Source organism: Suillus clintonianus (genome assembly GCF_016758775.1).
Source record: "Suillus clintonianus strain FC179 chromosome Unknown DEU56scaffold_29, whole genome shotgun sequence".
Lineage (NCBI taxonomy): Eukaryota > Fungi > Basidiomycota > Agaricomycetes > Boletales > Suillaceae > Suillus > Suillus clintonianus.
The window spans coordinates 84201-103886 of NW_024539253.1; the positions used below are offsets into that span (position 1 = coordinate 84201).

General features: G+C 50.1%; 4 protein-coding genes across 4 annotated transcripts; all 4 read right to left on the reverse strand.

Moving 5' to 3' along the window:
- Positions 1-211: 211 nt before the first annotated feature.
- On the reverse strand, positions 212-2836 carry DEU56DRAFT_911929 (uncharacterized protein; the record flags this gene model as incomplete). Its single annotated transcript, XM_041357339.1, has 3 exons — positions 212-230; positions 281-821; positions 868-2836. The coding sequence occupies 3 exons, from the start codon at positions 2834-2836 to the stop codon at positions 212-214; spliced, it is 2529 nt and encodes an 842-aa protein (XP_041209202.1).
- An 11405-nt stretch (positions 2837-14241) lies between these two features.
- DEU56DRAFT_704753 (uncharacterized protein) lies at positions 14242-14508 on the reverse strand (the record flags this gene model as incomplete). Its single annotated transcript, XM_041347377.1, has 1 exon — positions 14242-14508. A coding segment is annotated over one exon (267 nt), but the record flags the coding sequence as incomplete, so codon positions are not given.
- A 3958-nt stretch (positions 14509-18466) lies between these two features.
- DEU56DRAFT_735500 (uncharacterized protein) lies at positions 18467-19120 on the reverse strand (the record flags this gene model as incomplete). The annotated part of the gene is made up of 1 exon (XM_041348458.1): positions 18467-19120. A coding segment is annotated over one exon (654 nt), but the record flags the coding sequence as incomplete, so codon positions are not given.
- Positions 19121-19147: 27 nt separating this feature from the next.
- DEU56DRAFT_755445 (uncharacterized protein) lies at positions 19148-19630 on the reverse strand (the record flags this gene model as incomplete). Its single annotated transcript, XM_041349909.1, has 1 exon — positions 19148-19630. The coding sequence occupies one exon, from the start codon at positions 19628-19630 to the stop codon at positions 19148-19150; it is 483 nt and encodes a 160-aa protein (XP_041209205.1).
- Between the last annotated feature and the right edge of the window lie 56 nt (positions 19631-19686).

Consider the following 19686-nt stretch of genomic DNA (forward strand, 5'->3'; position numbering starts at 1 on the left):
GCTTTAATGAGGTACTGTACTGTGCAGCGCAGCCGCTTGTAAAAATGCGAATGCTCTTCATGCTGAGGTTTTAGATCAGGGGGGGATAGGAGTGGGTTGTGTAAGGAACGGGAAAAAAACGTAGGCAAAAGGGAAAAAGAAAAGGAAAAAGTAGAAAAAGCGAGCCAAAAATCGAACCGAGCAAGCACCAGCAACTCTACCTCCAAACGCATCAGATGAAAAATTGGGTACTGCACGCATTCATCAGTGAGTGTTCGCCAAAAACAAAAACGACACGCACTGCATCCGACTACAAGCATGCACCTCCATCTCCTCCATCTTGTACGAATTGAGCTCTTCTTTAATGCGTTGCGCCAACGCAGGCGTCAATCGACTCCACGTCGCAGGCTCGCTGCGACGATCATAAACAGTCGACGAAAACGTATCATAAACTGACAAATTATTTGCAAACACGAGCCTTCTGCCAGGCGTTGTCGCTGAGCGGTGCGTCAGCGTTGGTGGGGTTGTAGGGATCGTGGATAGGGCTGGTGCAGACGAGTTGGAGAGCGTGAACATGTTCTTCTCTTTCTCTGCTGGATTGTTAGATGGGTTTAGGGAGAGAGATGATATAGTACCTCCTGCGGGGGCATTGGTTGATGAATGCGAGGGGTGTCGATGCAGCCCATCGATATGGTCTGGATCGGGGGAGGGCATCCGAGCAAGCGGACCTAGCTCCGATGGTTGCCCCGGATGTGAATTATACGAATTCGAGCGTACGCGGCTAAAAGCAGGATTCGCGACGCTCTCGCCATTATACACCTCTTGCGAGTAATTCTCCGCGCCTATCAAATGTCAGCGTAAACAGTGCCCAGCCTACTTGATACGCACCTTTAAGGATGCCCTTTGCAGGCGTCCGATGGCGCTCGACGCTGCGCCTGATATTAGTCGCCCAAGCGACGACCTCCTCGTCTTCGCCCGCCACACCTACACGAATAGTAACGTCCTCTTCTCCGTCCTCATCCCAGACTTCATCGTCGTCCCAGCCGTCCGATATGAAGTTCTGTCCGGGCTGCGGTACATAAGCATGTCCATCATCACTCTCATCATCCTCCTCAACTACGAGACGCGTCCCATCCTCACTCACCCTCCCACTCGACTCGCCAGCACGCGTAGCAGTATTCTTCTCCCACGCAGCAGGGACATGGGTCCCATTCACCTGCACCGGCTGTGTTACCTGCTCGGCACGCGCCTTTGCAGCGGCAGCAGCCTCTGCATTACTCTTGAGGGTATGCTGCCTGGCGAGTTTAGCAGCAGGACTCAAGCCGCTCATCTCCGGACCGCTCCATTCGCCCCGATCGAGCTCTGCAACAGCGTGCGAAAGGCTAGGAGCGACGACTTCGCCCTTTGCGTCCTTTTTCTTCTTTTTCTTGCCGCTGTCCTCTGCGCCTTCGGTGGACTTGTTCTTGTCCTTGAAGAGGGAGGTGATACCTGCGAGGCTGTTTCGCCTTGCGAGTTTTCCGATGGACCCGATCTTGCGGATGACGACGGAAGCAGAGGACATGGTGGATGAAAGAGAGATGTTATCGGTGCTCGCGTTGAGACGTGAATTGAACAAGGACGCGGCACGCCCTTTTTTCTTGGTCTGCACTGTGGCGGTGCTGACGGCGTCCGCGTCAGGGGGCGAGGTGGGTGGAGCGTCTTTGCTTCCACCTGCAGTTGGGGCTTCTTCCTCTTCTTGCAGGGCTTGGGCAGCATTGAGACTGAGGGCGCGGCGGAGTCTGCCTTTGATACCGCCTGTTTTTCCACCGATGGATGTGCCTTCAAGGATAGCTGCGAGATCGGAGTCATCACGTGACATGCGCTTTTCCGCAGCCGTGTAGGTACCTTGGCTGAGCGGGGAGGGCCGGGCGGGACGAGCATGGGAAGAAGAGGAAGCTGTTGCGGGAGTTGTAGCGGTGGATGTGGAACTCCTAGATGTTGCGGTAGATACGGAGGGACGTGGGGCTGCGGAATTAGTAGATGAAGAGGAAGCGGTGCGGTGGTGTGGGCGGCCATTACTGGATGATGCGCTGCCGGTACGAGCGCGTGGTGTTTCTACGGGAGGTGGTGGGTTTCTAGGGCGGGATTGCTGGCCCTGATTGCTTGTTGTACGTGGGCGTGTACCACCACCGCCGTGAGAGGAAGAAGAATTGACAGAAGTGGTTGAAGCGGAAGCTTCACCACCGCGTGCGTATGGGGGTTGTAAAGATTGAGGAGTACGCCATTCCTGGTGATCCTGTGGGCGGGTATTATTTGGGCGGCGATATGGGTGAAAGCCATTATACTGAGCTGCATCTGATGAAGCTGAGCGCTGTGCCTGAGGAGGAGCAGGGTAGTGAGAATGAGGAGGAGGAGTGCCACTTGGAAAAGGGGAGAATAACTGGGTTGGGTTAAAGTAGTCAGCTGGAGATGATGGTTGTGAAGTGGATCGTTGTTGGTGAGCATGGATCTGTTGTTGTTGAGAATACATCATTTGCTGGTATGCCCACTGAGCTAGTTGAGCATTTGCTTGAGGGTCGAAATAAGGGTTTTGTTGCTGAGATTGGTAAGGAATCTGTTGTTGTTGTTGTTGCTGTTGCTGCTGCTGTTGTTGTTGTTGATTTTGTTGGTAGTAAGAAGGGTAAAAGGGTTGAGCAGAAGGACTTGGAGTCCAAGCGCCATGAGGCTGCTGTTGAACTGGGTATGGATAAGGTTGGATGGGTATGTTAGGCTGTTGTTCGTTTGATGGAGAAGAACGTTGACGTGGTATTGAAGGATCCATTGTTTGAGGAGTATGATCGCGAGGTGGGTGCCAATCCTGTGGTGCGAGAACGGCCATGGAACGCAACGGTCCAATTAACTAAGTTGGTGGTGGTTAGATGTAAAAAGGGAGATTACGATTTGAAAACACACACAATTTTTTTGTTTGATTAACAAGAAGAGAGACGACGTTTCAAATGGAGGTCCTCCCTTGATGGCGGTCGCCCAACTCCTTTGAAAAGAAAAAAAAAGACTGACGGACAACGAATACCGCGACGACCAACAACAGCTCAATAACCAAATAAATCAAAACAAGTTGTAGACTGGTTCCAATTCCTAAATTTGATTAGCACTCGGTCGTTTCACGCCACACTCAACGATCCGCGTGTAACTTTCTCACGTGTCACCGCCATCCCTCAATTTAGTATTAACGCCAGTATTAACGCCCAAGTTTCAGCGCTTCCTCCATGTTTTTTGAGTCGAATACGCCATTTATCCAGATTTGTTTATGCGTACTACGCCGTTTTACGGGTTTACACCCACGAAGCCAGCGTTACAACTTGTTACAGGGTCTCAACCCGAATCGGGTCACTCATCCTACACTGCTATTAGTCGCTTCGTGAACGTGATGGCCAGAGCACGTACGGTACATTCCTGAGACCCTTGCAAGGGGGCGGCGTCTCCCTTGGCTCTCGTTACTGTCATCCAAGACCTCATCGTCCACCATAAATCTAGCCTGTAAGTACTCTTTCAACTTATTCGAGAACACCACCCCAATCATGATCACCAGAATCGCATTTATCATTATCAATGTTAGTGGTACTCAAAATAAAAATTAGAAATGTTTGAAAGCTCGCTGAACTCTGACTAAGGCTTTCAACTCGTGGCTAAGCGGCTTCCAACACTTCGGCCGCTGGGACTGCGATTGAAGGTCAGGCCGGCATCGCTGGCGGAGTTTCAAACAACCATGCCTCCTTCTCGCCAACGTGTACGCCGTTCTGCACGCTTGAAAGCTAACCCTCTAGTGCGTTGCTCCAGGTCGATGGACGACGAAGGTCCAAACACTCGCGGACCAGCCAAACCCCCTCCAGAACAGCATGTACCCCGCCTGACTATCCAGTGGCAGAGCGACCGTGCTCTTACCGACATCCTCGTCAACCATCTCTCCACGCACCCCGCCGATTGCAGAGTACTTTTCTACTCTGACGGCAAGAAAGCGATGGCTGCCGTTGATGATGGTGCCTCGGGCTCGGACAAGGGGCAGGTGTATGGTACCCTGGCCAAACTTATTTTCACTGACCACCCGAGGTACGGTTACGCGTTCGCCACCAACGCAAAGAAGTTTCGTGACGGAGTCTGCAACCGCATCCAAACGTGAGTCGTTCCCGTTTTTTCTTCCGTTACAAAAAATACTGAAATTTATGTAGACTTAGGGGGAAATACAAGAAACTCAAGGCATCTTTTGACAGTACTGGCGCTGGTGTGATGCCTGGTGAAGGCACGCAAACGAAAAATCTTTTGGGTGAGTCCTCGTTCCTTATTTTCTGGTCCTTAGCTGATGTGTTTCGTAGATGCAGCGCTCTTAGAGCTCCCATGGTATACGGAACTGGATGCCATTTGGCATTCCAATCCGTCCATGGCCGCGAAGACTCACTCATCAAGACCTGGCGTCGATCACGCCGGCGCGTTATATTCCTTGGTTGGACGACATGCTGGGGCTGGTACCCCCATGCAACTTGACACCAGCGCCGGTCCCCCCATGCACATTGATACCAGCGCCGGTCCCCCCATGCACATTGATACCAGCGCTGGTCCCATGCAGTACCCTCAACCGCCTCCTCAATATCCCCCGCCCGATATCCATCCTTCCAGCACTCCACCCTCGCATTATGGCCAGCACTACTATCCCCCAGCAATGCCTTATGCTGGGGGTTCACATGGTGATCCCTCCATCGATCCAACACTGCAACATCCTGCTCCTGCTCCCGCATTACCCTCCACTGCCCCTTTGCCCTCCGCTGGCCCTTTGCCCTCCACTGGCCCTTTGCCCTCCGCTGCCCCCTTACCCTCCGCTGCCCCCTTGCCCTCCGCTGTCCCCTTACCCTCCGCTGCCCCCTACAATCAGTCTTCTCAATTCCATCTCCCTGGCCTTCCAACATCAGACGACGACATGGACATGGACTTTCAAGGCACCGGTGGCCCATTGGATGCCCCCCTTGAAGGTGATGAGAGGGCCGATAGCTCTTCCAAAGTCGCTGGGAAGAAGCGACAACTTCCTTCGTCGCCGTCTCCCCCTCCCGATGCTCCCGAACCTTTCGCTATGCCAGCAGCGTCCCCATCATCTGTCTACAACAGCCGCTCGGCATTTGGCCTGAAGAAGCCACCGAGCCGCGGTAGACACCGCAGGCTGCCATCGGAGATCTCTATCAGCACGTCAGCACCTTCGTCCACGACACGCAATACTACCCCGTCGTCGGACTACCTGATGTCCTCGACCCCCCAGACTTCGCTTCCACATAGCGCCGGCGGCTCGAAGAAGAAAAAGGCCAAGTCGGATGTGATGCAGCAGGTTGAGGAGGTGAGGGATGAGATCGCGTCCATGCAATCTGATGCGATGTCGCGCCACGACCACAAACACCAACGCTATCTCGCGAAGCTCGAGGCGAAGACAGAACACACCCGCGACATCAAGAAGTACGAGTGGCTTCGCGCCACGCGCGAGCACGAGACCTTCCAGGCTACTGTCAGCCATCAGCGTCTGCAGGAGTCGAAGGATAGCGACATCCGCCTTCGCGAGGCCGACATCCGAGTCTACGAAGCGCATTCCTTGGTGCTCGACAAGGAGGCGGAGACTCTTCGACTCAAGATCCAGTTTCAGCAAATGATGCAGGCGAGCAAGGGCCCAGCATCAGATGGAGTTGAGTGAGCTCTCGTCGTCGTTGTCTCGTTGCCGTTGCCGTCTCATTCTCGTCATCATCTCATTCTCGTTCTCGTTCTCGTCGTCGTCTCATCATCTTATTTGCTGTTGTTGTTTCCATTGGACTTATGTGTTTTCAGTTTTGTTGCTACCTTCTGTGATTGAGTACATAGCTATATACATTTGTTGTACAAGTCTGTTAGTAGTATTACATGTTCAAAAGCATTGATCATCCTTCCCTATGGTGTGCATCTGAGTGAGGACTGTTAAAGAGCTCATCCATCAACTTTGCACGAGCAGCTTGACCAGGAGTGCCATCATATGTCCTGTCACCAACTACTTCTTCACCTTCTGGACCCTCAATCTCTTGATCAATGAAATCTTCCCCCTCCGTGCGAGCCCACTTTAGAGAGCTCTCGTATGTTCCGTCCTCCTTGCGATGCTCGATTTCAAAGCGAATGATCATGTTGTGCAGGATGATGCAACACTTGATCCACTGCACAGCAAACTCGAGGTCTTTCTCAGCCTGAATTCTGAACCGTAGCTCTCGAAGGGACTGGAACCGTCCCTTCAAAACAGCAAATGTGTGTTCAACACGAACACGAATCTACATAAATAAAAATCAATTGAAAAGCACTAAAAAAAAAACATACCTTAGAGAGGTGATAATTGAATGTCTTCTGGTCCCTTGTCAGCCGTCCGTTGCGAGGCCTCTTGAAAGGGGCGATACACCATGGTTCCAATGGGTAAGCGCTGTCTGCCCAAACCCAATGACCATCAGGCAGAAGATCAGCGTGCTCGTCATAGAGGCGAGTGGATCGAAAAGCGAATGCATCATGGACACTCCCGGGATGACCAAGAGAGTAATCAACAATCAGGAGGTTATGGGGCAGGATGACTGCCTAGAATTAAATTAATTTTTGCACATGAAGACGAAGAACAAAAATGTTACCTGACAGCCAAGGGAATAATTGGACTTCCTATCATAAAATGTCTCACCGTAATAACCAGGTTTCGTGAACAGATTCATAGTCGAACCATCGATGGCTAGAAAGCCACCTTTCCACTCTGGACAAGTACGTGACTCGGCAAATTTGCGAGCCAGGTCAGCGTCCTCAGAATTACCTGCTGGGAAGCAGATAAACTGATCATGGGCATCAAGCACCGCAATCATCACACGATTAGTGCAATTAACTACGGACCCGACACTCACGCCTGCCCATTGAGCGACATCCTCGAGAGAAATGGAATTGCCATAGTGGCCTGCCCGATTCAGAAAGATGGCGAGCTGGATGGAGACAGGGAGCTGAGGATTGTTGGACTGGTTCTGGAAGATAGGGTGATTAGATATATGATCGAGGATGTCATCGAAGATCTCCGGGTTGACACGAAGTTTCTGCCGAAACAAGTGAGGGCGGTGTTCCTCGTGGTGAACCAGCATGTGGAGTTGAGATGCTCGTGGAGGAGGCTCGTCAGGCTTGTGGAGTACACGAGCCCTCATAACCTCATCACGAAGAGCATTGATGGTGTCTTGGAGCCTGTCGTAAGGCAAAGCGACATCATCAGAAGATACAGAACTGGTATCAGAAGAATCTGAAGTCGCTGAAGTCGCTGTGATAGGGGAGTCGGGGGACATGGGGGAAGGAGATCTTAAAGACAGACTGATTGAAACATCATCGTCTGAAGGAGTAGTAGAAAGCGAGTCCTCGGAGCTGGAATCGCTCTCAAAGTCTGACCAGTCCTCTAGGATATCCTGGTATCGTAACCTGGCCAAAGAAAGTTCGGCCTGATCCACGGTATTCAGGAGCTCTTTACGAGTGGATGGACGAGGCATAGTTATGGTGGGGGGCTATGGTGCGTGTGGGATCAAAACTCCTATCTGCGTGTATATGTGACGCAGTTTTCAGCGGAGTTTGAAATCTCGGAAAGTTCCGAGGCTTCGTCTTGCACTGAGCACGCCGTTGTCGTTGTCGTTGTCGACCTCACCCTACGAACCTCGATGCCCATCCACAGCGCTGAGAAGGCCACCATCAAATTTTCGGGTGCCATCCACCCAAGGTAAGTCATTTTTGTGTGTAGTTAACTAACATTTACTTTTATTTGATAGGAAATCTATTATAATCCGGATCCCACACAGATCCCACCTGACCAGCGGCGCCTCGCCCTTACCGGCAAACGGCCTGTCCACCTCCCGCATCCTTATCTGTCTCTACGGAGGCACCCTCACGTTGGAGATGGAGTCATCGGACACCATCGACAACGTGAAGGCGAAGATCCAGGACAAGGAGGGCATCCCAACTGACCAGCAGTGTCTCACCTTCGCTGGAAAGCAGCTCGAAGATGGCTGTACTCTCAGCGACTACAACATCCAGAAGGAGTCCGCCCTTCACTCGATCTTGCGTCTTCACGGAGGCACGCAGATCTTCCTCCCGACGCTTTTCATCCCCCCCCCCCCCCCCCCACTGCTCAGCATCCCCCGGTCCTCAGCGACTACAACATCCAGAAGGAGTCCGCCCTTCACTCGATCTTGCGTCTTCGCGGAGGCACGCAGATCTTCCTCCCGACACTTTTCATCCCCCCCCCCGCTGCTCAGCATCCCCCCCTCCTCCGCTCGGCACTTATTTGGTCCCTCCCGCGCTCCCTACCTACAGCTGATTTCATTCCCGCGGGCCTTGTTTTTTTTACAATTTTATTAATGCTTTCATTGAAATACAATTATGTTGGACCGCTACTCTACCACTTTCCCCTATGTACATAGCACGCTTTGAAAATCACAAGTGTCGTTTTAAAGTCCGACTACATGCCGACGTGTGCCGAGCACATTTCTCTCGGACTTGCGCGAGTTCTTTCAAACTTTAAGCGGGGAGTTGAAGGGAGTTGAACGCAGTTTAGCGATTTTTCAAGAGTTTCAAAATTTATTTTGAGTACCACTAATTTCGAGGGAGGAAAGTGTGACAATTGCTTATTTCAGAGGCTACACTAAATCGAGTTTTAATAAATTTAAACAAGTCGAATCAATGTTGCACCCGGCTCTGACAGGCCAAGTTTTTGGTCTGTGCACATGTTCATCATGCCTGATGTACACTGTTACAGTAACATGGCCCCCCAATCTTTTTCTCACCCTTTCACCCTGTCACACTGTCACAACTATCACCTCTTCACGATTCACCACGATGCTTGACGCACACTGAGTATATGGTGACCTGTTACCATTCCGAAGTAGATCGGCTCCCAATGGTGTGAGAAATGCAAGTCCCTGAACCCATCAATTACATGAAGGGCAAAGACCTTGACCACCGCTCGGTAAGTACATTTCCTGGTCATTCTTAAGTCGAAGTTTGCCGCCTTCGCACATGCTGAGCTCTTCTGCGCCGTTCTGCTGTGTTCGCGCGACACCATGACACCAACGCCCATCACTGAACTCCTCGACATCAACCTCCCCAACTTCAGCTCCCACGGTACTACTTCTGACGCCGCCCACAGAATACAGCCGCCGCTCGCAGGTTCAGCCCCCCAACCCCTTTGCGCCATTTCACGACCCACAGGCATCTGACAGCGGACGGTGGCGCTTTTCCACTCAAGTCACGCCACTTTTTGGCTTCATCATCCTCGTGTCCCAGTCCCACTTATCACACAGGTCTGTCACCCTCTCATGCAAAACTTTGATATGTAGTGTAGCATCTCAGTAGTATCTCCTTCATGTATATATTTTATTCTTTACATATCATGAAATTTAAATTATGAACCAATTTAAATTCATGTGTTTGGTTTGCTGGGTGAGATAAGACTAATCATGTATGTAGACACTAGTAGTAGTATAGTATGTACAAGGGTAGAGCTATGAGGTGAGGAGGAAAAAAACACAGGATGCGGTCACGGCGGAAATCGATGACGAAAATTTAAAATGAGAAGAATACGAAGGCACCGGCAATGCTGGCGCCAAGCAACGATGAGCAGAAACAACGAGGATTGATGAGAGAAGACATTGAGAGGGATGTCAACCACGAGCACATTGGGGATGTTGACGTGCCGCCCGGTCTTGATGTGCTGACGGCTTTGAAAGTTTCAGAAAAGATTGCCAACCGGTGGCGATGGCATACTAGTAGCGAAGGCGGCGTTCACGGGCACAAGAGTTAGAAGTTGGCAGAGGATGCTGCACGGTCGACAAGTAGGATGATGAAGACATTCAATTAGAATAATGAAGACAAGAAAAGATTCATACCTTTCTCCGACACAGTTTGCAGGGTCCAACCTTTACTAAATAATGTCAGTCCAATGGTAACATGGTTTTTGAAAGATAGAGAGCCGAAGTATTTCGGAATGGTAACAGGTCACACATCACTCACACACACTTCTTGATCCCCGCCAACCCTGACCTTCTGTGACAGAAGCTAGACACTTCCTTGAACCCTTGATCTTCCGCCTCACGGCCTGTACTTCTATTTCCCTTGATCTTCTCGTGAACCCTTATCCCTGACCTCATGGTCATATACCCTCAACCCCATCTTCCTGATATATCTATCTTTAGTTCCCTGACCTGCCCTGAACACTGTTCCTATTCCCCTATATATAGTTGACTCCATTGTACTGTATTTCCCTAACTTGAATCTACTGGGTTTTACCTGAACAATTACCTGATCTCCTGAACTTGATTATGAACTGCTATACTCTTGGATTGCTATCCTTGAGTCGATATTACCTTTGATTCTCTTAGACTATTCGTCTTTGAGCCGATACCGATCTCTCACCTAGACTTCGCAGTCAACAGTGAAACCCTTCTTCGGCTCCACCTTAGAAGCTTACCCATCCTTCCGTCATATCCTGACGGCCTAGGCTACCGGGAATATTGACACTTAGACTCTTGATTTGATAACTTAGAGGAAGCATTCTCTTTGTTAACCATCCCAGTTCGAACACGACTCTTGTCGTAACAAAAGATTCAAGTTACCTTTGAACCCCTCCTATCCTAGAGGGGCCCCACCAACCCCGAAACCAGAAACCCTGAACCCTGATATGTCGAACTCCAGAAACTCGACAATGACTCGATGAACCCTGACCTTGTGCCAGACAGCACAGTATATGAGGAAAGGACTATGCTTCACGTGTGGACAGCAAAGCCACCGAAGCCGAGACAGAATTTGTGATGCCGGCAAGAGTGCGGACACAATCAGACGCACTGCCATTGAAGGAGATGCGAGAAAGATGATTACCAGCAGGAAAGCTACGGTAACTTAGAAGCTTACCTATCCTTCCGTCATATCCCGATGGCCTAGGCTACCAGGTATATTGACACTCCAACTCTTGATTTGATAACTTAGAGGAAGCATTCTCTTCGTTAACCATCCCAGTTCAAACACAACTCTTGTCGTAACATATACCACTGTCTCCTAAACGCTGGTGGCACAGACTTGAGATGTTAGTCTTTTCGTCTACACTGCCATTCAGTGTTGTCAACTTTGACCACCGTCTGCTCACGCACATTCTGCGCCCAAAATTTAAGCTATTATTATTGAATTTCATTTATTCTCAATTCTATCGTACCTCTGTGTCAAGTTCATGCAATGTCACACCATCCAACACACTTACCGGACCCGGAACGGATGGGACTTTGTCTCAAGCCCACTCTGGAAGATCGCCTGTATCCCAACAAGAGTTGGTGGAGAAGTGCCTCAGCATCGTCGAAGAATACAAACATGACATTATCTCAAAGCAAGAAGCATATGTCACCATCACAAAAGCTGTTGTATCAGCAACCCACGAAGCTACTGACCAGGCTGAATCCTTCATCGCGACTCCGTACTTCAATATGCTCGATGAATGGTCCAGAGACATCAATATTGCCAGAGGACATCGGGAGTCAGTTGCCACACGACAATCTGAAGAAAGGGACGCTGTCCCTCTTAGAGAGTATGAAAATTGGTGAGAGCAAAGCTATGAGCGAGGTGAACCTGCTCGTAAGCGATGCAAGCTTGATCTTACCTGCCTCAGACGGGCCGAACAATCATTTTGGGGAGGTCAGCTCTCCACAAATCTCACATGCACTAACAAAGTCCTACTCAATTGGTCGCAAGACCCCAAAGAAGTACAACATCAACTCATGTACCACCGCTGCTGCCCAGAATTCCATGAAGCCGGATGGGCAGAAATTGTCTCCAGAAAGTCCATTAATCTCGACGCAGTGCACTCCATCATTTCATCATCATGCACCATCGACAAATGCACTGAAACCATCAGAGACATTGAGATCAAATTCTCTGGAACTAGTTCAGAAGCAGTATTGAAGAAGATCACAACCGCAGCGCAGTGGTCTGCAGCATGGCATAGGGCAGCTAGAGCCATTAAGTTCGCATTCCCTCATTGAGAGGATGAACTTGCCACCTACAGGGAGTATATCAATGACAAGTTTGACCGCAGACTCCCGCAAACCCACGACAGGATCATTAGATATGATAAAGCCATCAGGAACAGGGCCGCGAATTCACAAAGAGTTGAACTTTCAGACTTCGCAGCCTTTACTGACCTCTACGAGTCTCATTTCCAATCCAATGGCGTCCACTTCGATGAAGATAAACAGTCCAAGCCCGGTGCACCTGCACGGGACAAGACTACATTCAGTCGATGTGAACCCTGTCACAAATGGAATTCGGGAGACTGTACCCGCAGTGCTAAAACCTGCCGCTACACCTATGTTTGTTCACATGAACAAGACAGGAAGCTGTGTGCACAATGTCACATGGAAACACACCATTTCGAGGAGTCCAAGTCCAAGTCTGCTTGAATGACCATTTAAACGCCCGCATCATAGATGGGGACTTATTTGGTCACCTACAGATATTTCTTTTAGTCCTACTGCACGTTCTTCAGAATACACAGAACATGTTCCGTCTCCGCTGATGAATGAAGCTGAAGACAGTGATGCTGCTCAGACCATTGTTCAAAGACTGGATCTCTTTCGCATTGTGACACCCATTAATGTCGACCACTTCGAAGAGCTTCTCATGGACCATCCGAACCAGCCATTTGTCAAGTCTGTTTGTCTAGCTGTTACGACAGAAGTCGTGTTCGAACTGGGATAGTTCAACGAAGAAGACGCGTCTTCTAAGTTATAGATCAGGTGTCGGAATGTCAATATACCCGGTAGCTTTAGCCATCGGGATATGACTAAAGGATAGGTAAGCTTCTAAGGCGGAGCCGAAGAAGGGTTTCGCTGTTGACTGTGAAGTCTAAGCGAGAAATCAGTATCGGCTCAAAGACAAATAGTCTAAGAGAATCAAAGGTAATATCGACTCAAGGATAGCGATCCAAGAGTATAGTAGTTCGTAGTCAGGATCAGGGGATCAGGTAATCGTTCAGGTAAAACCCAGTAGATTCAAGTTAGGGAAATATAGTACAATGGAGTCAACTATATATAGGGGAATAGGAACAGTGTTCAGGGCAGGTCAGGGAACTAAAGATAGATATATCAGGAAGATGGGGTCGAGGGTATATGACCATGAGGTCAGGGATAAGGGTTCACGAGAAGATCAAGGGAAATAGAAGTACATGTCATGAGGCGGAAGATCAAGGGTTCAAAGGAAGCGTCTAGCTTCTTGTCACAGAAGGTCAGGGTCAGTGGGGATCAAGAAGTGTGCATCTAGCATCATGGTGAATCGTGAAGAGGTGATGGTTGTGACGGTGTGACAGAGTGAAAGGGTGAGAAAAAGATAGGGGGCCATGTTTTTTTTTTTTTTTTTTTTTTTTGGTCTGATTTATGTCTTATTGGGGTGTACTACCCTATGTTAGACATTACTATCAAGGTTTTTAGGGGAACACCTGTGTTCCCCACCGCGTCTCAGATCCTGCGAATGCCCCGATGTACTCATCGGTCCTCCGTTCCTGCCGGCAGTTTTAGACGCACAGATCTTCTAGTCCACGGGGCCTGGGTTGTACTGGTTGTGGTTGTTGTTGTCGCTGACGTGAATTTTGGTGGATGTGGCATGTACTCGGTACGCCGTGGCGAACGTGTACGAGGGGAAGTGGGAGGTGACGGGAACGAAGATAATGAAGATAGCCTCTTTTTACCGACTGAGATCCCGTTAGATTGACGTTGATGGGCGTTGATGGGTCAATGTCCCCTCGGCGGCGAGTGAATAAATATATAGATATATATATATATGTTCGTGAGTGTCGTTAGTGGTGCGTGTAAGTCTGAATGTGTCTGGTTCTGCGTGTGGTGTCATTATTTTCAATCAGGATGGAGGGGCTACGTCACCGAAGGAAGGTTTGAGTCTGCCGGAGCTGTTGACGAACTTGATGAGTGGGCTAATCGCGTTGACGTTGCTTAGCAGATATGGGATGGATGAAGCGTTGCGTTTGAGTGCATTGGTGAGTATAAAGCGCTCGCGAGCGTACTGCGGGCAATCTAACAGAAAGTGTTTGACAGTTTCCGTGGTCCCTGCGCAGTGGGGGCAGTCTGGGGACGGTATTTTTCCCATGCGGTGGAGGTGAAAGTTGAGTGAGACGTGGTTCGTGCGAAGCCAAAGAACAAGGCTGATATGGCGTTTTGGGAGGTGTTTAACAAGGGATATGAAGGAGCCGGAAATGGTACGAGGGTCGATGCGGGTAGTGTGTTGAAAGCGGGGTGATTGAAGCCAGTGTCTGGCCCAGCGTTCGGAGGATTCCTGTCGTTGCGCTTGTTTCAGAGCGGATACGCTGCTGGGTAGGATTCCTTTACGAAGGTATGGGGGGAGATGTTCTTTTGGGCTGTTCTCCTCACTACTCTTAGCGGCCTTTTTCGCTTCTTCATCAGCCACTTCGTTCCCTGCAACTCCGTCATGCCCAGATATCCACCTAACCACCACCCCGAAGTTTCTATCACCTCTGTTAGCTTTTTTCAACTTCGTTATTGATCTGCGGAAGTGGTCTATCAGGTAGTGACCGGGCTTAGTGGTGAAAAGATCACCGGATTTAATGGTAGCCTGATTGTTCACGTATATCGAGATTGGGAATTCAACGTCGTCTTCGTCTGCTAATAATTGCGCTGCGAGCGTTAAGCCCACCGCCTCCGCTTCATAAACTGTATGTTCTTCCAATGAACCCAAGTGGAATCTGAGGGTGCGAGGTTGAGTACGTCCTGTGCGAAAGAGCGCAGCCGCTGCCCCAGCGTTGCCTTCCAGTCCCGAACCGTCACAGTAAATTTTGATGGAGTCTTGATTGTCGTTGTGGTCTTTTATGGCGTTTTCGCGTGAGTTGGCTATGGAGATGGAGTATGGGGCTGAGGTGTTGGGTGGGCGACGGTTATGTGTGATGGTTTCAACGGAGTCCACGTCTATTTCGGAAGCTCGATAGAGATGATGAAGGGAGGAACGATGGCGTTTGACGAAACGTTTGGCGGCGCGTCGTACTGGGGTATAGAGCGGGTGAGAAGGAGGGTGCGCGGCTAGTCGAATTGCGGCTTGATAGCATAGATTCTGCATGCGATGTTCCACTGGGAGTAGTTTGGCGTGTACCTCGAGTGAGTCAGTAGCTGTAGAACGCATAGCACCTGTGATACTTAGCGCAGCGATTCGTTGTACTCGTCCTATACGTTTCGCAACTCCAATGGAACCTTTTTGCTTCATGTCTGAGTTGCCGGTGAATAATGGTCTGAACCATAAGTCGACTGCGTATAGCATTTTGGGCATCGCAACCGCTAAATAGATTTGACGCATTAGTGATAAGGGAATCCCGGTAGAGGTAGATGAAAGGCGACGCAGTTGAAACACGTAAGCAGTGCCCTTTGCGATGGCGTAGGCAATGTGAGGCTGCCATCTGAGTGCTTGGTCGAGTATAACGCCTAGGAACTTGTGCGTGGATGTTGGCGTTATCGTAGTACCTCGTGTGATAAGCGGAGGGCGTTCTTTGGTACGGTTCATCGAAAAATCTACCAGTGTGAATTTTGACGTCTCGAATTTTGAATTATGTTTGAGTGCCCATTCATAGCCGCCTCCAGCCCTTTCCAGCATGCTCTTGAGGGTCACGTGAGTGTCGTGGAATGATTTACCTATAGCCAAAAATGCGGTGTCGTCGACGAAGGCGAGAGTGCGCTCTTTTTTCTCGTGTCCTATGGCGATATCCACGAGGTCTGAATCGTAGATGATGTAGAGGATCATGGAGAGCGGGTCCCCTTGCCCGATGCCGTTTGCTATTGGGATCCATTCTGATAGGTGTCCGTCGAACTTTAGCTGTGTGCGTCGGCTCGTTAGTAAACGTTCCGTGAATCCTACTAACGATTCTGGGATTCTGCGGCTGCGCATGTTATGCAAGAGGCGGTCAGTGACCGCGTTAGGGAAGGCACCCTCAATATCTAAGAAAAGGGCTGAAACTACGTTACCTTGACGCCATGCGTCCTTAATCGTGGATTCTAAGAGATGAAGTGAATCGGAAGTCGACCGTCCCGGGCGCCCCCCAAAGTGTGTGTTGGGTAGGAGGTTGTGGTGCTCTAGAACATATGTTAGCTGGTCGGCTACTACTGCTGTTAGCAATTTGCACGTTGTATTGAGTAAAGCGATTGGGCGATAGGCTTTGGTTATTGAGTAGTCAGGCTTTCCGGGCTTGCGTAACACCACTGTCGTGAAGTCCCTCCAAGGGGCGTAATAGGTCTTGAGGGTGTATACTGCTCTGAAAAGGGGGAGTAGATAGGGTATTAGCAAGGAGGCGCAGCGAATAAAGATGATGTTACAGAGCCCATCTGGGCCTGGGGCTTTGTAAGGCCCCAGTTTCGATATACTTCTCTTGATTTGGTCCTTGGTGATGGGTGCGGGGCGTAGGGACTGCTTCCGGGTAGATTTGGTCTGCTGGCACCGAAGAGATGGCTGGAGGAGGGGGAAAGAAGGCTTGCGCCAACGCAGCGCTCTTCTCTTCATTGGTTTCTGCGGTACCTCCTCCTGGCTTGTTCAGAGTCGGAATGCGAGAGGTGCCGCTTTCTCCTGTGGCGGCTGTGAGGTAGCTATTGGCGACCCATATCTCATTACCTGTGATATCTTCTAACCAGTTCACCCAATGTTCCTTCTTCGTTTGTTTGATCAATTCGGAATATTGGTTGCGTTTAACGCGGTGCTCGTTGTGACTGGGATGGAGGGGAGTATCGCGGAATCGGTAGGATAAGTGACTTAGCTTTGCTACTTCGCGTCTCATTTTAGTCAGGTTCGTGGTTCCACCAGCGTTTCGAATGAGGATTGGGCTTGGACGTGGGTACTAGACGTTTGACGAGGCTTTGGATGGTGGACGTCAAGTCGAGGGCTGCCTGCTGAAATTCTGCGTCAGTTACGAGTGGCTGAGGGGTGGGGATCTTAGCCAGTTCGATTTCCAGTTGCTCGTTAAAGTTCTCCCAGTCTACTTCTCAGTAGTTATATTTGGTCTCCTTCGTCGCTTGCGGGACCGCGAGTTCGATTATACTTAGGACTGGGATGTGATCTGTAGCCGGTCCTCGTAGAGCGGGGTTAGTCGTGCAGCTGATGAACGCTGTCTCCTGTGTGATCTGTGCAAAAAATGTTGTCTGGGCGGGACCATTTCTTCGTGGTGGAGAGTTGCAAGGTGGGGAGTCCCTTTGGCAGCATCATGATCATCCCGTGATCTGCTAACATGTCGAGAAGCGGTTGTGCGGCATCTAAATAACGGTTAGTAAAAAGGTGAGTATTGCGATCCTCGTCCCATAGCGGATGGTGGCGATTGAAATCGCCAAGCCATATGATGTGATCGTCGGCTGATGGTCTTAGACGTGCAGCCTCGCGGTCGAGGAAGGTTGCTAATGATTCTTGGGTTCTTGTGTGAATGCAATCGTTATATATGTTGATGATGGTGCAACGTCCAAACGGTCCGCAGAAATTGGATGACGACTACGTCCGGTGAAGGGAAGGGCACTTGCTGCCATGAGTTTGTGTCGAAGGATTTGGAAACGAGTGTCACGGCGCGCGATTTAAGTTTCTGGGGCTGAAGTAGCAGTGTAGACGGGTATATGGCGTGAAAGAAGGGGGATGAGATGGTGTTCTTCATGGAGTTGATGTGAGGTTCTTGAAGCGCTAGAACGTCCCAGTCAGCGAGCGATTGGGCCGTTTAGCAATGAGTGCTGTGCGATGAGGGATGTATTGAGATTTTGTTGCCAAATGCAGTATTCTGGACGGTTGTTCGTGTTGTTGTTCAAACATTACTGAGGGTATTGATCCGTGGGGCTTGGGCGCTTGAGGAGGGGTTGGAGTTGGTATGGGTCGATGGAATTGGGGCGGTTGAGGGAGAAATTGGTCCTTGGGTGGGTGTGAGGGTAGGGTAAGTCGATGGCAGTGAGTTCTGCGGATGGAGTTGGGGCTGCAGTTGTTGGTTCTGTTGGTTGATGAGTCGTGGTCGCCCCAGCCGATTGACGAAGGGATAGGAGTTTGGGCCTGATGGGGAGAAGGCACGAGGACTATGGTGTCTGTTGTTGGACAGGTGCGCCTCTGGGACGGTTGAAGGCGCCTCTAGAATGTCCCTGTGTCTCTCTAAACTGACGTTGCGTGTCGAATGTAAGGTTAGTTTGTCGTAATGTTGGTCTAGTTGGATTGGCTGATGGTTGTTGGGCCGGTTTGCGATAAGGTGCTGGTTTCGGGGGTAGAGAGACTTGAGTCCAGTCGTCAGTGTGTGGGGAAGAAGGGCATTGAGTTTTCTGGATGTTTGGCATCGATGCCGGCACAGCGATTCTCGAATTCCGGGCAACTTCTGTTCCAACTAGCATGTTCCTGTGAATCGCAACTGACACAGTAGAAAGTCTTATATGCGTGACAGTCGCTTGTGCGATGAGTGTTACCGCATGTTCCAGCACGTGTCTCGGGGCGCATGGCAATCCCTAGCGATGTGACCCCATAGTTGACACTTGACACAGCGTACTGGTTCTTTCTTGTCCTTGCGTGGGTGTAATTTTTCTTTGTTGATATATAGGCCGTCTTGTAGTGCGATATTGGCGGCGTTGGAGTCTGTGAAGTGAAGAATGGCGTGAGCAACTCTCTGATTGGGCGCTCTCCTTAGACGTGGTTTGATCCATTGAGCTGATTTGATGGCGCCTTTATTGAGGTCGTTTTCTTCCTCCACTAGGCGTAGCCAGTCGGTGTTTTCGATTTCGGAGGACGTTTGCATGAAGGGTACTATAATAGAGAATCTACGTTCTTTGATCGACGCTGGAATTCCGAGGACTTCAATGATTTTGAGTCTGTTCTCTGGTAGACGTATCCAGTTGGCTGCGTCTGTAGAGGTTAGTTCTATAATGAGACCACCATTACGTAATCTTATGGTGGCCTTGACTTGGATGGAAGGGGCGTCCTCCGTTTGCACTGCTGAGAAAGCTGCTTTCATTTTTGTTGCTATGTCCGCTGGGCTGGCATTGGTGTCGAAGAGGGTTTTCCCAGGGGCGGGATCAAACAGTATTTGGTGTTCTCGTGTTGCTGCGCGTGTCAAAGCTGCCGAAATTGGGGCCGAAGGTGCAGTATGTTATTGTACTGCAGCACTGTATGATTTAACTGTTTCGATTTGAGTGGGACCCGTTTGATTGGGAGTTGGCTGAGTAGACATTTTGTCGATGCTGGACTGGGTAGCACTGAGGGAGGGAGTTAGTAAATCCATGGCAGTTTTAACATCAGAGATACTGTAGAGCACTGCGTCTGCCGCGCGTTCTGCACGTTGTGCTGCTTCTTCTGCCGCATTTGGAGTGTCTTGAGAACCCATCAGATTTAATTTCATCTGTGCCAATTCCTCTGCTTTTGTCTTGATTAGTTCTGAGGCTGATAAGACGGCCGCGACTTGAGGCGAGATTGCCGCGATGACGTGAGCTGTGAGACTGTTGGTGAGGGATTCTGAGAGTTGTTGTGAAAAATCAGGGGCGTTCATTGGTGGATTAAGAGCATCGTCTTCGAGGAGTAGGAATGCTGCTCGTAGACCTTCAATGACGATGCGAGGGATACCCGGGTACTGCATTATATGTAATATCGTTAATAAGAGACTTGCGGGAGTGAATGGCTCGCCCGCAGGAC